At 38.7% G+C, this 19360-nt stretch overlaps 1 protein-coding gene across 1 annotated transcript in view; it reads left to right on the plus strand.

The window, feature by feature from the left end:
• The window catches only part of ABCA12 (ATP binding cassette subfamily A member 12), a 191089-nt gene that overhangs the window by 145194 nt on the left and 26535 nt on the right, over positions 1–19360 (plus strand). The window contains exons 30-38 of the mRNA XM_065927669.1: positions 70–266; positions 1040–1200; positions 2585–2821; positions 3221–3368; positions 6549–6801; positions 8222–8308; positions 9124–9211; positions 12787–12914; positions 16867–16954. Of these exons, the coding sequence (XP_065783741.1) occupies positions 70–266; positions 1040–1200; positions 2585–2821; positions 3221–3368; positions 6549–6801; positions 8222–8308; positions 9124–9211; positions 12787–12914; positions 16867–16954 (1387 nt within the window). The remainder of the gene's footprint in view (positions 1–69; positions 267–1039; positions 1201–2584; positions 2822–3220; positions 3369–6548; positions 6802–8221; positions 8309–9123; positions 9212–12786; positions 12915–16866; positions 16955–19360) is intronic.

Genomic DNA, 19360 nt, shown 5'->3' on the forward strand with positions numbered 1-19360 from the left:
CTTTTTGTAGTTTTCCAAAATTCAAATATTCTGTCTGTAAAACATAACCACTGTCCATCATTTCTGAAGGACTTTAAAAGATACTGGACTATATAGCCATCGTCATAAGAGAGTTGGAACACTGTCAGGAGGAATGAAGAGGAAGTTATCCATATCCATAGCTCTCATCGGAGGATCAAGGGTGGTAATTCTGGATGAACCGTCCACTGGCGTTGACCCATGTTCTCGGCGAAGTATATGGGATGTTATATCCAAGAACAAAACTGGTATGAGTACCTTCTTATAACTTCTCCAGCCAGCAGTTATAGTTTTGCCCTCTGGGATGCAAGCACACAAATTGAAGTCTTTTCTGTTTATAATCTCCATTTAACATCTAAGGTCAGGTCTTGTCTTCTCCTAGCTAAATTTCTGGATCAATTAGTGTGTAATTGTGTAGAGCCCACTGTGAATTGAGCACTTAACTGACCTCTGTGAGAGTATGCAAATCCAACAGAAGTTCCAAATTCTGCCTAGAGGAGCTTAGAATCTAATTAGAGATACCAAACATACACAAACGAAAATAAACTGAAAACAGACTAAATAAGTGCTAACAGGATGTGAGGCAAAGGAGCAATCAGAGTGGAGTGGATTAATCAGAGAGAAATTTTCAAAAAGTCTTTAAAATTACTGCTTTTTCATAGTGAAGAAAAGGAGGGAGGGAGAGAAAAAGACAGAGATAATGGAAGTGAAGCCAAGGGAACAGAATAAGGGATTAAAAGAAGTTGCCCCCACTACAGAGTATGGACATTTAGCCTTACAACATATTTGCTGTCAACTTATAAGGAGAGCCCCCCACCCCACCCCCGCCTCACAGATATAATGGGAACACCCCTTCTGAATTTCTCTTTGATAATTTTGGAAGCCCCTCTGATGAGTGTTTCAGTTAGCTCATAAAATGTGACTCTCCCCATAAATCACAGGATTTACTTGTTCTAACTCAGTATATCTTGGCAACCGTAGCTTCATTTTTCATTTTCGATTGTTCTCCTCTGTTTTCAAGCCAGAACAATCATTCTGTCGACGCACCACTTAGATGAGGCTGAAGTGCTGAGTGACCGCATTGCCTTCTTGGAGCAGGGAGGGCTGCGCTGCTGTGGGTCACCGTTTTATCTCAAGGAAGCATTTGGAGATGGGTATCACCTCACACTCACCAAGAAAAAGGTTTGTAGGAGAGAAAGTATACCTCATTGTAGGGTCATAAATTCAGTTTGGTATGAAACAGAAGTAGAATCTGTCCAGCTTCATACATTGCTATAATTCACTATTAATATGTTAGATTCATGTTTCTCTAACTTGAGCAAGTGTCAGAACCACTGAAGGTCTTGGGTAAATGCAGACTTCTGGCTCCACCCCCAAGGGTCTCTGATTCAGTAGGTCTGGGAAGGGGTTCTAGAATTTACTACACTTCTACCAAGGTCCACATCACCCATGTGACACTGATGCTGATGGTCTGGGATTGCACATTGAGAACTAAGGTACTAGATAAAAGAAAGTCTATATTTAAGGTTACTGATGAAGGATCAGCCTGTTAGTTTCCCTACTTTTCAGCCTGTAAGGCCAAAAATTAGATTTTCCGCTCTATAAAAAGCAAATGAAGGAATATGCAGTCACGTATTCACTTTCTGATCCATGTTCCTCGACTGGCAACGTGGAGACTAATTCCGACAGACCCGTATTGCTTTTCACATCTTCGAAGAACAAAAATGCTTACTTACTAAGGCTCCCTTACTGTCTCAAATAGTGTATGTATCTATATTGTGCAAGATGTATATGCTATGACTACTCTCATTTATTTTACATCTGATCATCCTAATGTGACTTCCAAAATATAAAGAGTAGTTCATTGTCACATTCCTTAATTCAGTTAAAAATTTATTTATGAGTTATATATGATATCTTAATATATGCCCAAGACATTGTCTTAGGCACTGGGGATACAGCAGTGAACTGATGATGCTAAGATCTCTGCCCTCATGGAGTTTATGTTCTGATGGGAGTGTGGGGAATTCAGGTGGTAAAATTGATAAGTATGTAATTTAGAATATTAGCAAGTGAGAACTGTTATGGCTAGAATAAAGCAGAGGAAAGGGCATAGGGAATGCTAGGAAGTGCCATTTTAAGTAGACAGAGTCTCTGAGAAGGTGACAGATGAGCCAAGAGTTAAGGCCAGGCAGAGAGTGACTATCTGGGGCAAAGGAACAATTGCAAAGGCCCTAAGGAGGGAGCATGCCTGAGCCTGAAGCATTGAATAACTGAACGTTTGTTGTTGCTGGGGTAAGAGGGAGAGGGAGAAGGTGAGCAGGAGGCTGGAGAAGGGACAGGGTGAGGTAGGAGATGAAGCCAGCAGGATAGTGACTGACAGACAACTGTAGGGGACAACTGTAGGGGACAATTGTCCCCAGTGGGACAGGAAGCATGAGAGAAGTGATATACTCCCTGGTACAGGTCTGTACTGGCCTAAAAGAACTCGCCACCCTCTGACTGGGGCCCGCGGGCCCTACAGTGTGAAGACAAGGGTGTGTTTAACTTCTCTTCTCATCTCTAGAGTCCAAATCTAAATGCAAGTACAGTGTGTGACACCACAGCTGTGACGGCAATGATCCAGTCCCATCTCCCTGACGCCTACCTCAAGGAGGACATCGGGGGAGAACTTGTCTACGTGCTTCCTCCATTTAGCACCAAAGTCTCGGGGGCCTATCTTTCACTCCTGAGAGCCCTGGACAGAGGCCTGGGTGACCTCAATATTGGGTGCTATGGCATTTCAGATACCACCGTGGAAGAGGTACACCTGGACATTTCCTTTCTGCTTGGGGCTGATTAAATTGCTGTTCCCTAGAATAAATATGAACGGTTCTTTTTAAAAAGAAAAGAAAAATTTTAATGAATGTTTTAATAAGTAAAGGGAAACAAAAATAAAGATGCTTTTGATTATATAAAAATTATAAACAAACATTTTACCAAATCAGAAAATCTTAAAATTATCTCAGTACCATTCTTACGTAAGACTGACTTCTGAAAACAAGCATGTTGCTTCATTTAGAGAAAACATATCTTTTACTATGAGTATGTTCCTTTAAAGTCTCAATAAATGTGACAAAAATTTAAAATAAAAATTGAGCTTAAAAGTTAGAAAACACTTGCATGTTTTATGCTAATGAAGTGTTCCTGCTTCTCTTTCTAGGTCTTTCTGAACTTGACTAAAGAGTCACAAAAAAATAATATGAGTCTTGAGCACTTAACACCAAAGAAAATCAGAAGTTCCAGTACCAATGGCATCTCAACGCCTGATGATTTATCTGTGAGCAGCAGCAATTTCACAGACAGAGATGGTAAAATAAATCTAATGTACACATTTTGCTTAATTCCAATGAACAACATAAATGAGAAAATCACAGGACAGATTTTTTTTTAAATTCAACTTTATACTTTCTAAATTTAAAAAGACTAAAGAAATATAAGCTTTCTTTTTATATACAAAATATTTATCAAACCAAGTTGAATTCTCTATTTCAAAAATATTTTGAAGACCATGAACTTCCTTGTTAGGATATGACTTATTCCAACTTGTGTTCAACAAGTTCAATCCTTCTTATAATTGATGGTGTTCAACAGGGCTTCCCAGGTGGCAATTAGGGGAATATGCCAATGCAGGAGACATACGAGATGGAGTTTCGATCCCTGTGTTGGGAAGATCCCCTGGAGGAGGGCATGGCAACCCACTCCAGAATTCTTGCCTGGAGAATCCCATGGACAGAGGAGCCTGATGGCCTAAGGTCTATAGGGTTGCAGTGTGTTGGATACAACTGAAGTGACTTAGCACACAGCAACAATGGACAAAGTTACCTTGTAAGGAAGCTCACTCACTGCTATTAGATGTGTTCAAGTAGTGATCTTCCTGACCCAGGGGTCAAACCTAGGTCTCCTGCATTGCAAGCAGATTCTTTACTGTCTGAGCTACAAGCGAAGCCCCTTCAAGTAGTGGTAATAGTAATTTTTTTTAAAGTTGTTTTTGCCCTTTTTTAAAAAAAGGAGTCATCACTCTTTATGAAACTTCATTGGAAAACATGTCTAACCTTCCCTCATCTCTGAATGATTATATGCTGAGAAAATTCAAGCTCTGAGAAAGTGCTTTTGGGAGAGTCTCTGAATTGATGAGGGCTTCCCTGGTGGCTCAGTGAATAAAAAATCTGCCTTCAATGCAGGAGATGTGGGTTTGATCCCTAGGTTGGGAAGACCCACTGCAGGAGGGCATGGCAACCCACTCCAGTATTCTTGCCTGAAGAATCCCATGGACAGAGGAGCCTGGCAAGCTACAGTCCATGGGTTGCAAAGAGTCAAACAGACTGAATCATCTGAGCATGCACTGAATTCATGAAGTCAGACTTAACAGTGAAGAATCTATAATAATAGGTTCCCCCCCCAAATTCCTCACACAATATATGTTTGGAAAATGCTGTTTCTTGTTATAGCTTTGAGGAATTGGGCTCTTTTGAAAATAGCTTTTATCCTGTCTTATACTCTTTCTGACAGTTTATGCCTTTGGAAATACTATTTACTTAAGGAAGCATATAGTAAAACCATATATAAATTATGGAGTAGTCATTTCAATAGTTTGCTTAAATTGGGAAAATCTTTAGGAATAGAACTTATGATTAAACATTTGCTTGACTCTAAAATTCAGAAAATATAATCTCTGGTGTTTGTATAACTCTGGAACTTGGGAGTCTCATTTGTCCTCTGCTAGATTCCTCAGATGTCACCTTTTGGAAATATAATTGTTGAGACTGTGGAATTGAGGACTGAGAATGGGGTCATCTGCTTCAGGAAGCAAATGTTATGCATTTGCCTCTGCATTTGTCTCATAATTTGAAACTATTCTTCAGTCAGAATGTTCCCCTCCTTGACATTATCATTTGGAAAGCACATATTTGCTCCATTTGATACACCTGTAAGTCATCGACATGTAATTTCTCAAGAAACAGAAAAGCATACTAATTAACTTACAATATTTAGCTCCTTCTGCAATTCCCCTTTGCAGAGATATGAGTTCTCATTTAAACTTGTTCACTCTATTTAATTGGAATTCATTTTAAATTAAGCAGCTTTATATTTTTTCTTATCAGCTAAATGAAGATCATGATTTTTGTGCCACATAATTTGTGATGGAGGATTAAAAATATCCACAGAGTTGGCAAATACTATCATTTTATCACATGTAAAGGAATGCTTGGTGGCAGACCTTCAGAAAAAATGTCATATTTGAAACTATTTTTAGAGGTGACTGCTGAAATTATTTGTTGTATGAGCACTACTGAGACATGCATAATTCTCAGTCACTAAGTTGTGTGACTTGCAACCCTATGGACTATAGCCCACCAGATTCCTCTACCCATGGGATTCTCTAGCCAAGAATACTGGAGTAGGTTGCCATTTCCTTCTCCAGGGGATATTCCCAACCCAGGGATAGAACCTGTGTCTCCCCTGACTCCTGCATTGGCAGGTATATTGTTTACCACTGAGCCGCCTGAGAAGCCCAAGCCGCAGTTTACGGCCTCCACTGCTCTGTGGCTCTCTCTCAGAAGCCATGGGAGCGGGGCAGGCTTGTGGGGGAGGAGGGTAGGCATTTTTTCCAATGAGCTCTTTTCTGTTGCTGAAGTGGTAAAAATGGAGTTTTAAAATCAGTCCAGATTTCTAAAAACGAATGCAACAAATAAGTATTTGAACTGGAATTGTACTTTGGAGGAGAGCATTCTCCTTTGCCTATGTTTAAGGTGACTTCATTGGGCCCCATAATGAGGGCCATTAGATTTATCGTCACTAAGTTACCGACAACAGGATTGAGTTATGCTAGGCTGATGTTTTGCTCTCTTGTTATTTTTATTTGAATTCAATCTCTTCATAGAAGCTACCTCTTGAATATTAGTAGTCAGAAACACATATTGATTCTGCACTGAGACTTTAGGAGATTAGGGACAATATTCACTTATAAAGCTGTAGATGTCTCACTTTGACATTAAAATTACTATGTCTATGACAAAGAATATTTTGTGTATAGTCGTTTATAATTTTCAAAGAACTTTTACATATGCCCCTTGAGATGGAGAGACTCGGGCCCAGAGCTGATCAATGGAGAAAGTGAAAGCGTTAGTCACTCAGTCGTGTCCGACTCTTTGCGATCCCATGGACTGTAGCCCACCAAGCTCCTCTGTTCATGGAATTCTCCAGGCAAGAATACTGGAGTGTGTTGCCATTCCCTTCTCCAGGGAATCTTCCTGATCCAGGGATTGAACCCACGTCTTCTGCATTGCAGGCAGATTCTTTCCTGTCTGAGCAACCAGGGAAGCGCAATCAATGAAGAGGTGAACCTCAAATCCAAATCTTTAAGATATCAGCTTTTCCTACCACATCACATTATACCATTCATCCATAGTCTTTGAAGTTACTTTATTTCTTGATTTATCAAGATTTCCCGTAACCATGTTACATCTCTGTCTCTTTTTTAAAATCAGACAAAATCCTGACCAGAGGAGAGAGATCGGCTGGTTTTGAACTGTTATTGAAGAAGATTATGGCTATTCTCATCAAGAGGTTTCATCACACCCGCCGGAACTGGAAGGGCTTCATAGCACAGGTTATTCTCCCCATTGTCTTTGTAACAACTGCCATGGGTCTTGGCACGCTGAGGAGTTCCAGCAACAGTTATCCAGAGCTCCAAATCACCCCATCTCTTTATGGTACCTCGGAACAGACAACGTTCTATGCGTAAGTGTCTTCCCTTTAACTGAAACCACATTTTCCCAATGCCTCCAGAAGTGCATTGTGGCTGAATGAATGTCATAAAATGCTGAAGAATAAAGAACTTAGGAGCCACAATACCTGATCCTGCCAAAGGAATAGACAGTTTGATTTATCACAACATGACACTTCCCTCACCAGCAAACAACTGTAAGAGTTTTTTTTTCATTTATTTATATTAGTTGGAGGCTAATTACTTTACAATCTGTAGTGGTTTTTGCCATACATTGATATGAATCAGCCATGGATTTACATGTGTTCCCCATCCCGATCCCCCCTCCCACCTCCCTCCCCATCCGATCCCTCTGGGTCATCCCAGTGTGCCAGCCCTGAGCATTTGTCTCATGCATCCAACCTGGACTGGCGATCTGTTTCACAATTGATAGTATACACGTTTCAGTGCTATTCTCTCAGATCATCCCACCCTCGCCTTCTCCTACAGAGTCCAAAAGTCTGTTCTACACATCTGTCACTCTTTTTTTGCTTGCATATAGGGTTATCATTACCATCGTTCTAAATTCCGTATATATGCGTTAGTATACTGTATTGGTGTTTATCTTTCTGGCTTACTTCACTCTGTATAATGGGCTCCAGTTTCATGCACATTAGAACTGATTCAGATGTATTCTTTTTAATGGCTGAGTAATATTCCATGGTGTATATGTACCACAGCTTTCTTATCCATTCGTCTGCCGAGTGACATCTATCTAGGTTGCTTCCATGTCCTGGCTATTATAAACAGTGCTGCAATGAACATTGGGGAACACATGTCTCTCTTAGTTCTGGTTTCCTCGGTGGGACTGCTGGGTCATATGGCAGTTCTATTTCCAGTTTTTTAAGAAATCTCCACACTGTTCTCCATAGTGGCTGTACTAGTTTGCATTCCCACCAACAGTGTAAGAGGGTTTCCTTTTCTCCACACCCTCTCCAGCATTTATTGCCTGTAGACTTTTGGATAGCAGCCATTCTGACTTGTGTGGAGTTTTTGTATTTGTCTAAAGATAAAGTTAAGGTAGATTTTTATTTTTAATGAATATTTAATCAGGAAAACCAGATTAAGTGTGGCTTCTCAATCTGTTGTAATACATGACAAGTAACTTTTTATTAAATATAGAATAGCAGTATCAGAATTCTATATAATATAATGTTATGTATACAGTAGGTGATCATTAAATGCATGTGACAGGAAAATAATAATAACCCAAAAAGAGACACGTGCTTATTTTTTTGTGTGACCTTTTTTCTGAGTCTACATCTCTCTTAAAGTTTTAAGAAAATAGTCCTGCAGACAGCATGAGTCATTTCTTCAAATTATTCGTGAGCATGAGTTTAATATGGAAAACTAGTGAAGGAAGCATGAATTTGTTTCTGTCCTTTAATATTATAGAAATTATCACCCAAGCACAAAAGAACTGGTCTCGGCAATGTGGAGCTTCCCTGGCATTGACAATATGTGTTTGAATATCAGTGATCCGTAAGTAGTTCTTTTTTTTCAGCATCCCAGTGTGTGTGCACATGCATGCATGTGTGTGCATGTATGTGGCAGAGCGTGGATGGGTGAGTGTGTATTGTTTGACCGAGGAGGTCAGCACTCTGACTGAAGTCTATCTTTTAAGACTTTGTCTATCTCCTTTAGTTCATCCCGTGGTGATGCTGCACTGAAATAGTAAAAGGTGCTTTATACCATGAAAAGTTTGTTTGTATACATATTTTCATTAAACAGTCACAACCGCCCTGTGAATTGTTAATGTCATTTTTAAGATGAAGACACTGAGGCTCATGTGAACTAGGATACTTGTCAAAAGAAATCTAGAGCGTAGGTTGTGTAGCTAAAGCCAAGACCCATGTCTTCTGACTCCAGTCCCCAGACTTTTGCACTATATAGTGTTGCTTATTCAAAATGACGTAGTCACTGGACAGCAACAAAAATTCAAACTTCTAAGATAGTACATGACACATGCAAACTTGACATTAGTGCATTGTTTTGCTAAGAATCCCTTTCCCTTCAGAGGAGAGGATGAAAAGACCAAAGAAAACAAAGGGATCAAGAAGTTTCATCCTGTCACATTGAGGCAATGAGCTTTGGTCTCAGCACTACCTAATCCTTAAGTACTCTCCCTCAATCTCCCATAAGATGTCAGAGCACTTGGAAATGGTAGTGCAACGTATATTCAAGTTGTGAAAAATCAGTAAATTGAACTGAATTCAGTACCAAATACCCACTCACACACTCATACATAAACATAAGAATGTACACACACCTCACTTTAATGTCATTCTTACTTGCAGGAGGTGTTTAAACAGTCTGGGAAAATGGAACAGCAGTGGAGAACCTATCACTAATTTTGGTGTTTGCTCCTGCTCAGAAAACACTCAGGTAAGATGGAATTCGCTCTCAGTGAAGTTAAAAAAAAAAAAAAAAAAAAAAAGGAATAAATATCAAAGCTTGAAAGATCTTTCTAGGTTACCGAAGAGTGGATATAATTTCATTTTATAGAAGCTGGTAGCTCAGCGATGTGAATCTGGACCGCTTAGAAACACTGAACTTCAGGCCACTGTTTTAAATCCATCTTAGGACAGACTTCCTGGGGTAGGTGATTCTATGAGAGTCTTTGTGGAAACTGACTAAAAGTGAGTTTGGGGCTCAGTTCAGTCGTAACCAGAAAGCTCTGCTTCACACAACAAAATGCCCCCATAACGTAATATTTGAAAGTGCAGTGAGACTGCTGTCAGCTGGGAAGTTAGGAGTGTTTAAGTCCAGAACAGAACTCTGTATGCCTCCAAGCAACACCTCCAGGATGCGAGAATAATTCATGTCCTGAAGGAAACATTAAAGATTTGCCAACCAACGCCCTGCCTGTATTCTATAGAAACACACTTTTGTTTTCTGTGCTTAGTCACTCAGCGTGTCTGACTCTTTGTGACCCTACGGACTGCAGCCCGCCAGCCTCCTCTGTCCATGGGCATTCTCCAGGCAGGAATACTGGAGTGGGCTGCCATCCCCTCTTCCAGGGGACCTTCCCAACCCAGGGATCGAACCCAGGTCTCCTGCATTGCAGGCAGATTCTTTACTGACTGAGCCACCAGGGAAGCCCTAGGTCTGTCAATTCAGTAAACTTTTAAGAAATTAAAGATTGCTGAAGAAAAGAGGTTGCTGTTAGTTTCTGAGAGTCACTATGTTATCAACACTTCCCTATGGGGAGGAATCTAGCAATATTTTCTTCAAAGTGGCATATGATTACATCTTATACTGTCTTGGTACACTATTTTAGAATAAAGATGTTTTCAGTAAATGCAACCATTTTTTGTGGTCTCATGTAAGACAGTTACTAACAATAAAAACTGGAATCCAGCAAGCATCTTTTGAAATCCTTGCATTATAAATATTATTCTTACCCAGTTCTCAAAGTTTTTTCTAATCTCTCATCTAACCTAATTCTTTGTGTGTTTTCTTTAGTTCATAGTAAAAGTCTACTAACTTAGTATTTAAAAATGGAATCTGGATAGATTTTAATTTTAAAATAAGGCAGATTAAAATTTTTTCAACTTAATATTCTGCTGATGGGAATCCAAATTTATGTAAACAACTTTTAAAAGCATTGCTAATGCCGATGATATATATATCCTTTGGACTCACCAATTCCATTCCTATTATATACCCATCAGAAGTGCTAATTCACAGAGAAACATATACTAGAATACTCATAGTAATAATATTTGTAATAGCCTCCCAAATTCCCAGCAACAGTAGAATCAGTTCAATTTAGTTCAGTCATTCAGTCATGCTTGACTGTTTGCGACCCCGTGGACTGCAGCACGCCAGGCCTCCCTGTCCATCACCAACTCCCAGAGTTTACCCAAACTCATGTCCATCGAGTCGGTGATGCCATCCAACCATCTCGTCCTCTGTCGTCCCCATCTCCTCCTGCCCTCAATCTTTCCCAGCATCAGGGTCTTTTCCAGTGAGTCAGCTCTTCACATCAGGTGGCCGAAGTATTGGAGCTACAGCTTTAGTATCAGCCCTTCCAATGAATATTCAGGACTGATTTCTTTTAGGACTGTCTGGTTTGGTCTCCTTGCAGTCCAAGGGACTCTCAAGAGTCTTCTCCAGCACCACAGTTTGAAAGCATCAGTTCTTCAGCGCTCAGCCTTCTTTATGATCCATCTCTCACATCCATACATGACTATTGGAAAAACCATAGCTTTTGACCATAAGGACCTTTGTCAGCAAAGAGATGTCTCCACTTTCGAATATGCTGTCTGTGTTTGTCATAGCTTTTTTTCCAAGGAGCAAGCATCTTTTAATTTCAAGCATCTTTTAATTTCTGCAGTGATTTTGGAGCCCAAGATAATAGTCTGTCACTGTTTCCAATTTTTCCCCATCTGTTTGTTGTGAAATGATGTACTAGATGCCATGACCTTTTTTGTACAGTTTTTCTGTGTGTTCTTGTCACCTCTTTTTAATATCTTCTGCTTCTTTTAGGTTCATATCATTTCTGTCCTTTATTGTGCCCATCTTTGCATGAAATGTTCCCTTGGTATCTCTGATTTTCTTGAAGAGATCTCTAGTCTCTCCCATTCTATTATTTTCCTCTATTTGATCTACAACTATACACATCATATTCTCACAAACAAATGATGAGTGAAAAAAAATCCAAATATGAGAGAGTACATATGATACAATTACATTTGTATAAAATACAAAAACAGGCAAAACTCTCCTGAGCTGGTTACTTTGGGAATGGTAGGGTTGAAAGGAAGCATGATGAGGGGGGCTCCTAGGGTACTAGCTTTGTTTTGTTTTCTGATCCAGTTGCTGGTTCAAGGGTGTTTTCAGTTTATCAAAATTTATCAAACGGTACCCTTATAGTATATATGCTTTTCTGTATGTATAATTCAATAAAAAATTAAAGCTAAAAATTACATTCATACATATCTCTTTTTATGAAACCAGAGGCATTATAGAATGTGATCTTCAAGGTTTTACAACTTGATGCAAGGTAAAATTCAACGTTCTTTTTTTAGAGCAAGCTGTATGTATGTAACTTTATGTAACATAAATAACATACATATGTAACTTTATGCTCTTGATTCACACATGTGGTGCTAGTCTCAGGCTCTGAGACATTATGTGAAAGATGGGAGAAAAAACTGGAAAAGTGCTAGGCTTTTTCCAAACTAATGTTCATGGCAGCGAAGCATGATACACTCCGATGGAAAGTAAGTAGTCAGAAAGTGCAGAAAGCTAAAAACATATAAGTAAGGGGTTTAAACTAAGCTCTAAGGTTGGTTAATAGTAATGGACCCAGGCACTGAATTTTGATGGTAACGTAAGATGCCAACAATGGGGAAAACTGGGTAACAGGCATACAGGGACTCTCTGCACTATGTTTGCAACTTATATATGAATAAGCAACATGTATATATATATACATATATATAAATTAGATTTAGATGGGGTAAAATTGAAATCTGACACCTAGGTTTAGTCCCTTAAAACTAATATAACATAAACTTTTTATCCACTGTTGTTCATCCCTGAGAACTTATATCTGTTAATGTTATCTTTTCAATTTGGGGCAAATATTTTTTTCTTCCCTGTGAGTTACTGAGAGAATTTTGAGTCATCATAAACTTTAATGTTGTTCTCCAGATAAATCAACCTTGTCAGTACAGTGAAAGAAATATCTACCATTGGTTAACTTGTGTTCTTTTTTGGCTTTAAGCAAGTCTTAAACACAGGTATGTGTTCTATATAAATAATAACTTTGTGTTATTTCTTGGCAAAGGCAAGATGACTTCTTTTTCATAGCTCTTTAGATGCAGAAGACACCTTTATCACACTCTGCCAGTTGCACTAATAGACAAATCATGAGACTGAAGAGTCTTGACATTGTCTGTTTAATTTGTACAGCATTGTCCAAAATGAACTTTTTCAATCTTATTTTTCAGGAATGTCCTAAATTTAACTATTCACCACCTCATAGAAGAACTTATTCTTCCCAAGTAATTTATAACCTCACTGGGCACCACTTGGAAAATTATCTTATATCAACTGCTAATGAGTTTTCACAAAAAAGGTAAAAAAAAAACTGTTTATAAAAAATTTAATTTATAATATCTTGTTTTCTAATTTTAAGTTACTGTCTTGAATTTGTGACAATAAAATGCAAATTTCTATTGATTATTTATGTGGGTAAATTGTTTTTTCTAAACATCCTTACATATTAAAATTTAAGTAAATTAATTTAATAACTAAATTAAGATTTATTTGAGCACATTGTAAAGCATTGTTTTGGGATTCAAAAATATATTGTTAAATTTGTACATATTTTTTTCTCAAAGCAAAAGACAAGTTATTGACTGGATTGTGCAAACTTGGAGAGTTTTAAGGCATGACTTTTCGTGGAAGTTGTCCTTAGTTCCAATTTGAACATCTCAAAACTTGGAGTATGATATCTGCATGTGAATAAAATGTATTCTTGTATAGCAAGTTCACAGGCTTGTTCCTAAGCCACCTGAACATTTGCCATAGATGCAGTGTGGCAGGCTTACATTTGCAACAACATGGATGTACCTGGAAGACACTATACTAAGTGAAACAATAGAGACAAATACTGCATGATTTCACTTTTATAGGGAATCCAAAATAGTCAAATGCATAGAAACAGAAGAGTAGAACAATGGTTATTAGGATCTGGGGGAAGGGTGAGGTGGGAAAATTTTGGTCGAAGGGTACAAATTTTCAGTAGAACAAGGTGAATACATTGTGGATGTCTAGGTACAACAATTCTAGTTAAGAATACTGATTGTTGCATGAAGTTTGTTAAGTGGATAGACCTTAAGAATTCTCAACATATACAAGAAAATGTTGACTATGTGAGATAATGGATATGTTAATTAGCTTGATTGTGGAGATTATTTCACAACATATACATACAACAAACATTGTATACCTTAAATATATACACTTTTTATCTGTCAATTATATCTTAATAAAGCTGGGAGAGAAAGGTGACAAGTACACTTGAATATACATTAAGTATTTTCAACAAAATGAGGTTTATTATAAACAAACCATTCTAAAAACCTACTTTAAAAAAAAATAAGTGACAAATACCCTGTAGTGTTCTTGGCACATCAAAAATATAGCTCTGCAGCATCACATTTAGGAATAGTCACAAGAAAATTATTTTAGTATAACTACTAAAATATTAATTAGCATTTAGTACTTAACCCATTCTTATTTATTTATTTAACCCATTCTTAATGTGGTCAATATTTAAACTAACCTATCCTTAAAATTTCTATTTGAATTTTTTAAACCTACTTTTTATTTTTAAGAGTCCATGAATCCAGTTACAATATGCACTCTAGACTAAAATATGATAAAAGAAATCGATAAAACTGCAAAATATTTGTCAGGCAGTATTTATTTCATACTACAAATGTGTTCCTAGTGGAAAGAAAAAGTAGGCTCTTAGTTAAACATTTTAGATTTCATTTCAATTCAGTCGCTCAGTCGTATCCGACTCTTTGCAACCCCATGAACTGCAGCACATCAGGTCTCTCTGTCCATCACCAACTCCTGGAGTCCACCCAAATCCATGTCCATTGAGTCAGTGATGCCATCCAACCATCTCATCCTCTATCATCCCCATCTCCTCCTGCCCTCAATCTTTCCCAGCATCGGGTCTTTTCAAATGAGTCAGTTCTTCGCATCAGGTGGCCAAAGTATTGAAGTTTCAGCTTCAACATCAGTCCTTCCAATGAACATCCAGGACTGATCTCCTTTAGGATGGACTGGTTGAATCTCCTTGCCATCCAAGGGACTCTGAAGAGTCTTCAACACCACAGTTCAAAAGCATCAATTCTTCGGCGTTCAGCTTTCTTTATAGTCCAACTCTCACATCCATACGTGAACACTGGAAAAACCATAGCCTTGAATAGACAGACCTTTGTTGGTAAAGTAATTAATGTCTCTGCTTTTTAATATGCTGCCTAGGTTGGCCATAACTTTCCTTCCAAGGAGTAAGCGTCTCTTTATTTCATGGCTGCAATCACCATCTGCAGTGATTTTGGAGCCCAGGAAAATAAAGGCAGTCACTGTTTCCACTGTTTCCCCATCTATCTGCCATGAAGTGATGGGACCAGATGCCATGATCTTAGTTTTCTGAATGTTGAGCTTTAAGCCAACTTTTCCACTCTCCTCTTTCACTTTCATCAAGAGGCTCTTTAGTTCTTCTTCACTTTATGCCATAAGGGTGGTGTCATCTGCATATCTGAGGTTATTGATATTTCTCCCGGCAATCTTGATTCCAGCTTGTGCTTCCTCCAGCCCAGCGTTTCTCATGATGTACTCTGCATCAAAGTTAAATAAGCAGAGTGACAATATACAGCTTGAAGTACTCCTTTCCCTATTTGGAACCAGTTTGTTGTTCCATGTCCAGTTCTAACTGTTGCTTCCGGACCTGCATACAAATTTCTCAAGAGGCAGGTCAGGTGGTCTGGTATTCCCATCTCTTTCAGAATTTTCCACAATTTATTGTGATCTACACAATCAAAGGCTTTGGCATAGTCAATAAAGCAGAAATAGACATTTCTCTGGAACTCTCTTGCTTTTTCGATGATCCAGTGGATGTTAGCATGATCTCTGGTTCCTCTGCCTTTTCTAAAACCAGCTTGAACATCTGGAAGTTCACAGTTCACATATTACTGAAGCCTGGCTTGGAGAATTTTAAGCATTACTTTACTAGCATGTGAGATGAGTGCAATTGGGCAGTAGTTTGAGCATTCTTTGACATTGCCTCTCTTTGGGATTGGAATGAAAACTGACCTTTTCCAGTCCTGTGGCCACTGCTGAGTTTTCCATATTTGCTGGCATATTGAGTGCAGCACTTTCACAGCGACATCTTTTAGGATTTGAAGTAGCTCAACTGGAATTCCATCACCTCCACTAGCTTTGTTCGTAGTGATGCTTCCTAAGGCCCACTTGACTTCACATACCAGGATGTCTGGCTCTAGGTGAGTGATCACACCATCCTGATTATCTGGGTTGTGAAGATCTTTTTTGTACAGTTTTTCTGTGTATTCTTGCCACCTCTTCTTAATATCTTCTGCTTCTGTTAGGTCCCTACCATTTCTGTCCTTTATTGAGCCCATCTTTGTATGAAATGTTCCCTTGGTATCTCTAATTTTCTTGAAGAGATCTGTAGTCTTTCCCATTCTATTATTTTCCTCTATTTTTTGCATTGATCACTGAGGAAGGCTTTCTTGTCTCTCCTTGCTATTCTTTGGAACTCCGCATTCATATGGGTATATCTTTCCTTTTCTCCTTTGCTTTTGGCTTCCCGTCTTTTCACAGCTATTTGTAAGGCCTCCTCAGACAGCCATTTTGCTTTTTTGCATTTCTTTTTCTTGGGGATGGTCTTGATTCCTGTCTCCTGTACAGTGTCACAAACCTCTGTCCATAGTTCATCAGGCTCTCTGTTTATCAGATCTAGTCCCTTAAATCTATTTCTCACTTCCACTGTATACTCATAAGGGATTTGATTTAGGTCATACCTGAATGGTCTAGTGATTTTCTCCACTTTCTTCAATTTCAGTCTGAATTTGGCAATAAGGAGTTCATGATCCGAGCCACAGTCAGCTCCCACTCTTGTTTTTGCTGACTGTATAGAGCTTCTGCATCTTTGGCTGCAAAGAATATAATCAATCTGATTTCGGAGTTGATCACCTGATGATGTCCATGTGTAGAGTCTTCTCTTGTGTTGTTGGAAAAGGGTGTTTGCTATGACCAGTGTGTTCTCTTGGCAAAACTCTTTTAGCCTTTGCCCTGCTTCATTCCGTACTCCAAGGCCAAATTTGCCTGTTACTCCAGGTGTTTCTTGACTTCTTACTTTTGCATTCCAGTCCCCTATAATGAAAAGGACATCTTTTTGGGGTTAAACATTTTAGATTTATTTAGTTAAACATTTTAGATTTATTTATGAATATCTTCTCATTAAAACAAATATCAATTTTTCCATGTAGATATGGAGGTTGGAGTTTGGGGCTGCCTTTGACTAAAGATCTTCGTTTTGATATAACGGCTGTTCCAGCTAATAGAACACTTGCCAAGGTAAATTGTGATCTTTCTTTTGGGATGTCATACAAATGAGAATATGAAGTTTAAATGTTCAAGCATTTTCATGAGGTGAAAATAAAACATGGGTCATTTGATTTGAAAAGCATTTGGAGTAATGTATACTCCATAATACAGTGGTCCCAATCTTGTGTATTTAACCTAAAGAAGTGTGTGTATACTAATACCCAGTTCAGTTCAGTTCATTTCAGTCGCTCAGTCATGTCCGACTCTTCATGACCCCATGGACTGCAGCACGCCAGGCCTCCCTGTCCATCACCAACTCCCAGAGTTTACTCAAACTCGTGTCCATTGAGTTGGTGATGCCATCCAACCATCTCATCCTCTGCAGTCCCCTTCTCCTTCTGCCTTCAACCTTGCCCAGAATCAGGGTCTTTTCAAATGAGTCAGCTCTTCTCATCAGGTGGCCAAAGTATTGGAGTTTCAGCTTCAGTTATCAGTCCTTCCAATGAGTATTCAGGACTGATTCCCTTTAGGATGGATTGGTTGGATGTCCTTGCCGTTCAAGGGACTCTCAAGAGTCTTCTCCAACACCACAGTTCAAAAGCATCATTTCTTCAGCACTCAGCTTTCTTTAGAGTCCAACTCTCACATCCATACATGACTACTGGAAAAACCACAGCCTTGACTAGACGGACCTTTGTTGACAAAGTAATGTCTCTGTTTTTCAATATGCTGTCTAAATTGGCCATAACTTTCCTTCCAAGGTGTAAGTTTCTTTTAATTTCATGGCTGCAGTCACCATATGCAGTGATTTTGGGGCCCCCCAAAATAAAGTCATACCGTGATCTTAGTATCCGGTTACATATACAAAAATGCACATAGTTGCATGTCTCATATTAGCTGAAAATGCAACCCCAAATGTCCATACACAATAGCATAAATAAATAAATTGTTATATATTCATTCAATAAAACTCTCAGCCATGAAAATAAACGAATTCATTTCCATACAGTAAGTAGGCTAACTCTTCCAAACACTATTAGTAAGCAAAAGCAAAAACAGAAAGGAATACACAACTATAATTGCATTTACTATAAACTTTGAGAGTAAGCAAAATTACCATATAATCTAGAGGTGAGAGAGCACATTGTGATTTGAAAAGACACAGAGTGTCAAAGAGAAGGTGTTCTAGATGCTGGCAATTTCTGTTTCTCAGCCTGAGTGATGGATAAAGCCCCTTGGTAATATTTTGTTAAAGAGAAGATGTTCTAGATGCTGGCAATTTCTGTTTCTCAGCCTGAGTGATGGATAAAGCCCCTTGGTAATATTTTGTTAAAGAGAAGATGTTCTAGATGCTGGCAATTTCTGTTTCTCAGCCTGAGTGATGGATATAGCCTCTTGGTAATATTTTGTTAACTATACATTGATGTTTTAGGCATTTTTCCAGGTATATGTGTCATATATGTTTAGCTTTGCTTCATGTGTGTTAATTGCTCAGTCGTGTCCGACTCTTTCTGACCCTGTGGACTGTAGCACACCAGGCACCTCTGTCCACGGAATTCTCTAGGCAAGTGGGTAGCCATTCCCTTCTCCAGGGAATCTTCTTTACCCAGAGATTGAACCCAGGTCTCCTACACTGCAGGCAGATTTTTTGCTATCTGAGCCACCAGGCAATGCTTTTAAAGAACATGGAAACTTAACAGAATTTGATGGATACAAACAATTCTGTTGGTGTTTTTCCTTCTAGACTATATCTATGCTTTGAATTTGAAACAAGTTAGAGTCACAGAATCAGATACATATGATTACCCATATGATCACAAGTAATCTTTAAATCTTAAATTGGTCATAACATATTTCTCATTTGTTAGTAAGAGACAGGTACAAACTTGTGGGAAGTGAAGAAACAAATACTCATTTAGTGACTCATAAACGAAGCACTGGTGTCACATTTTATACCAACTACTTATACATCCCCATAACATCCCTAAGAGATAGGTACTACTGAGTATATTTTAGCTGGCTTTTGTAAGTTCATATAGAATGTAAATAGGAGTACCAGGGACTTGAATGCTCCCCCTTGATTCTTTTCTTCCTCTCTCCACACATAGAGTAAATATTCTTATATAAGGGAGTCCTAACATTAAATAATTTCTCTTTAAATAAGATTTGTAATTTCAAATTACTAACTGCCTTTCTTGATTGGAGGTATACCAATATTTTAAATACGGGCTTCCCTGCTGGCTCAGTGGTAAAGAGTCTGCCTGCCAGTGTCTGCCAGTGCAGGAGACGTGGGTCTGATCCCTGGTTCAAGAAGATCCCCTGGAGAAGGAAATGGCAACCCTGGAAAACTCCATGGACAGAGGAGCCTGGTGGGCTATAGTCCATGGGGTCAGGGAGAGTTGGACATGACTGAGGGAATAAGCAACAATATTTTAA

This window comes from Muntiacus reevesi, chromosome 3 (genome assembly GCF_963930625.1).
Source record: "Muntiacus reevesi chromosome 3, mMunRee1.1, whole genome shotgun sequence".
Lineage (NCBI taxonomy): Eukaryota > Metazoa > Chordata > Mammalia > Artiodactyla > Cervidae > Muntiacus > Muntiacus reevesi.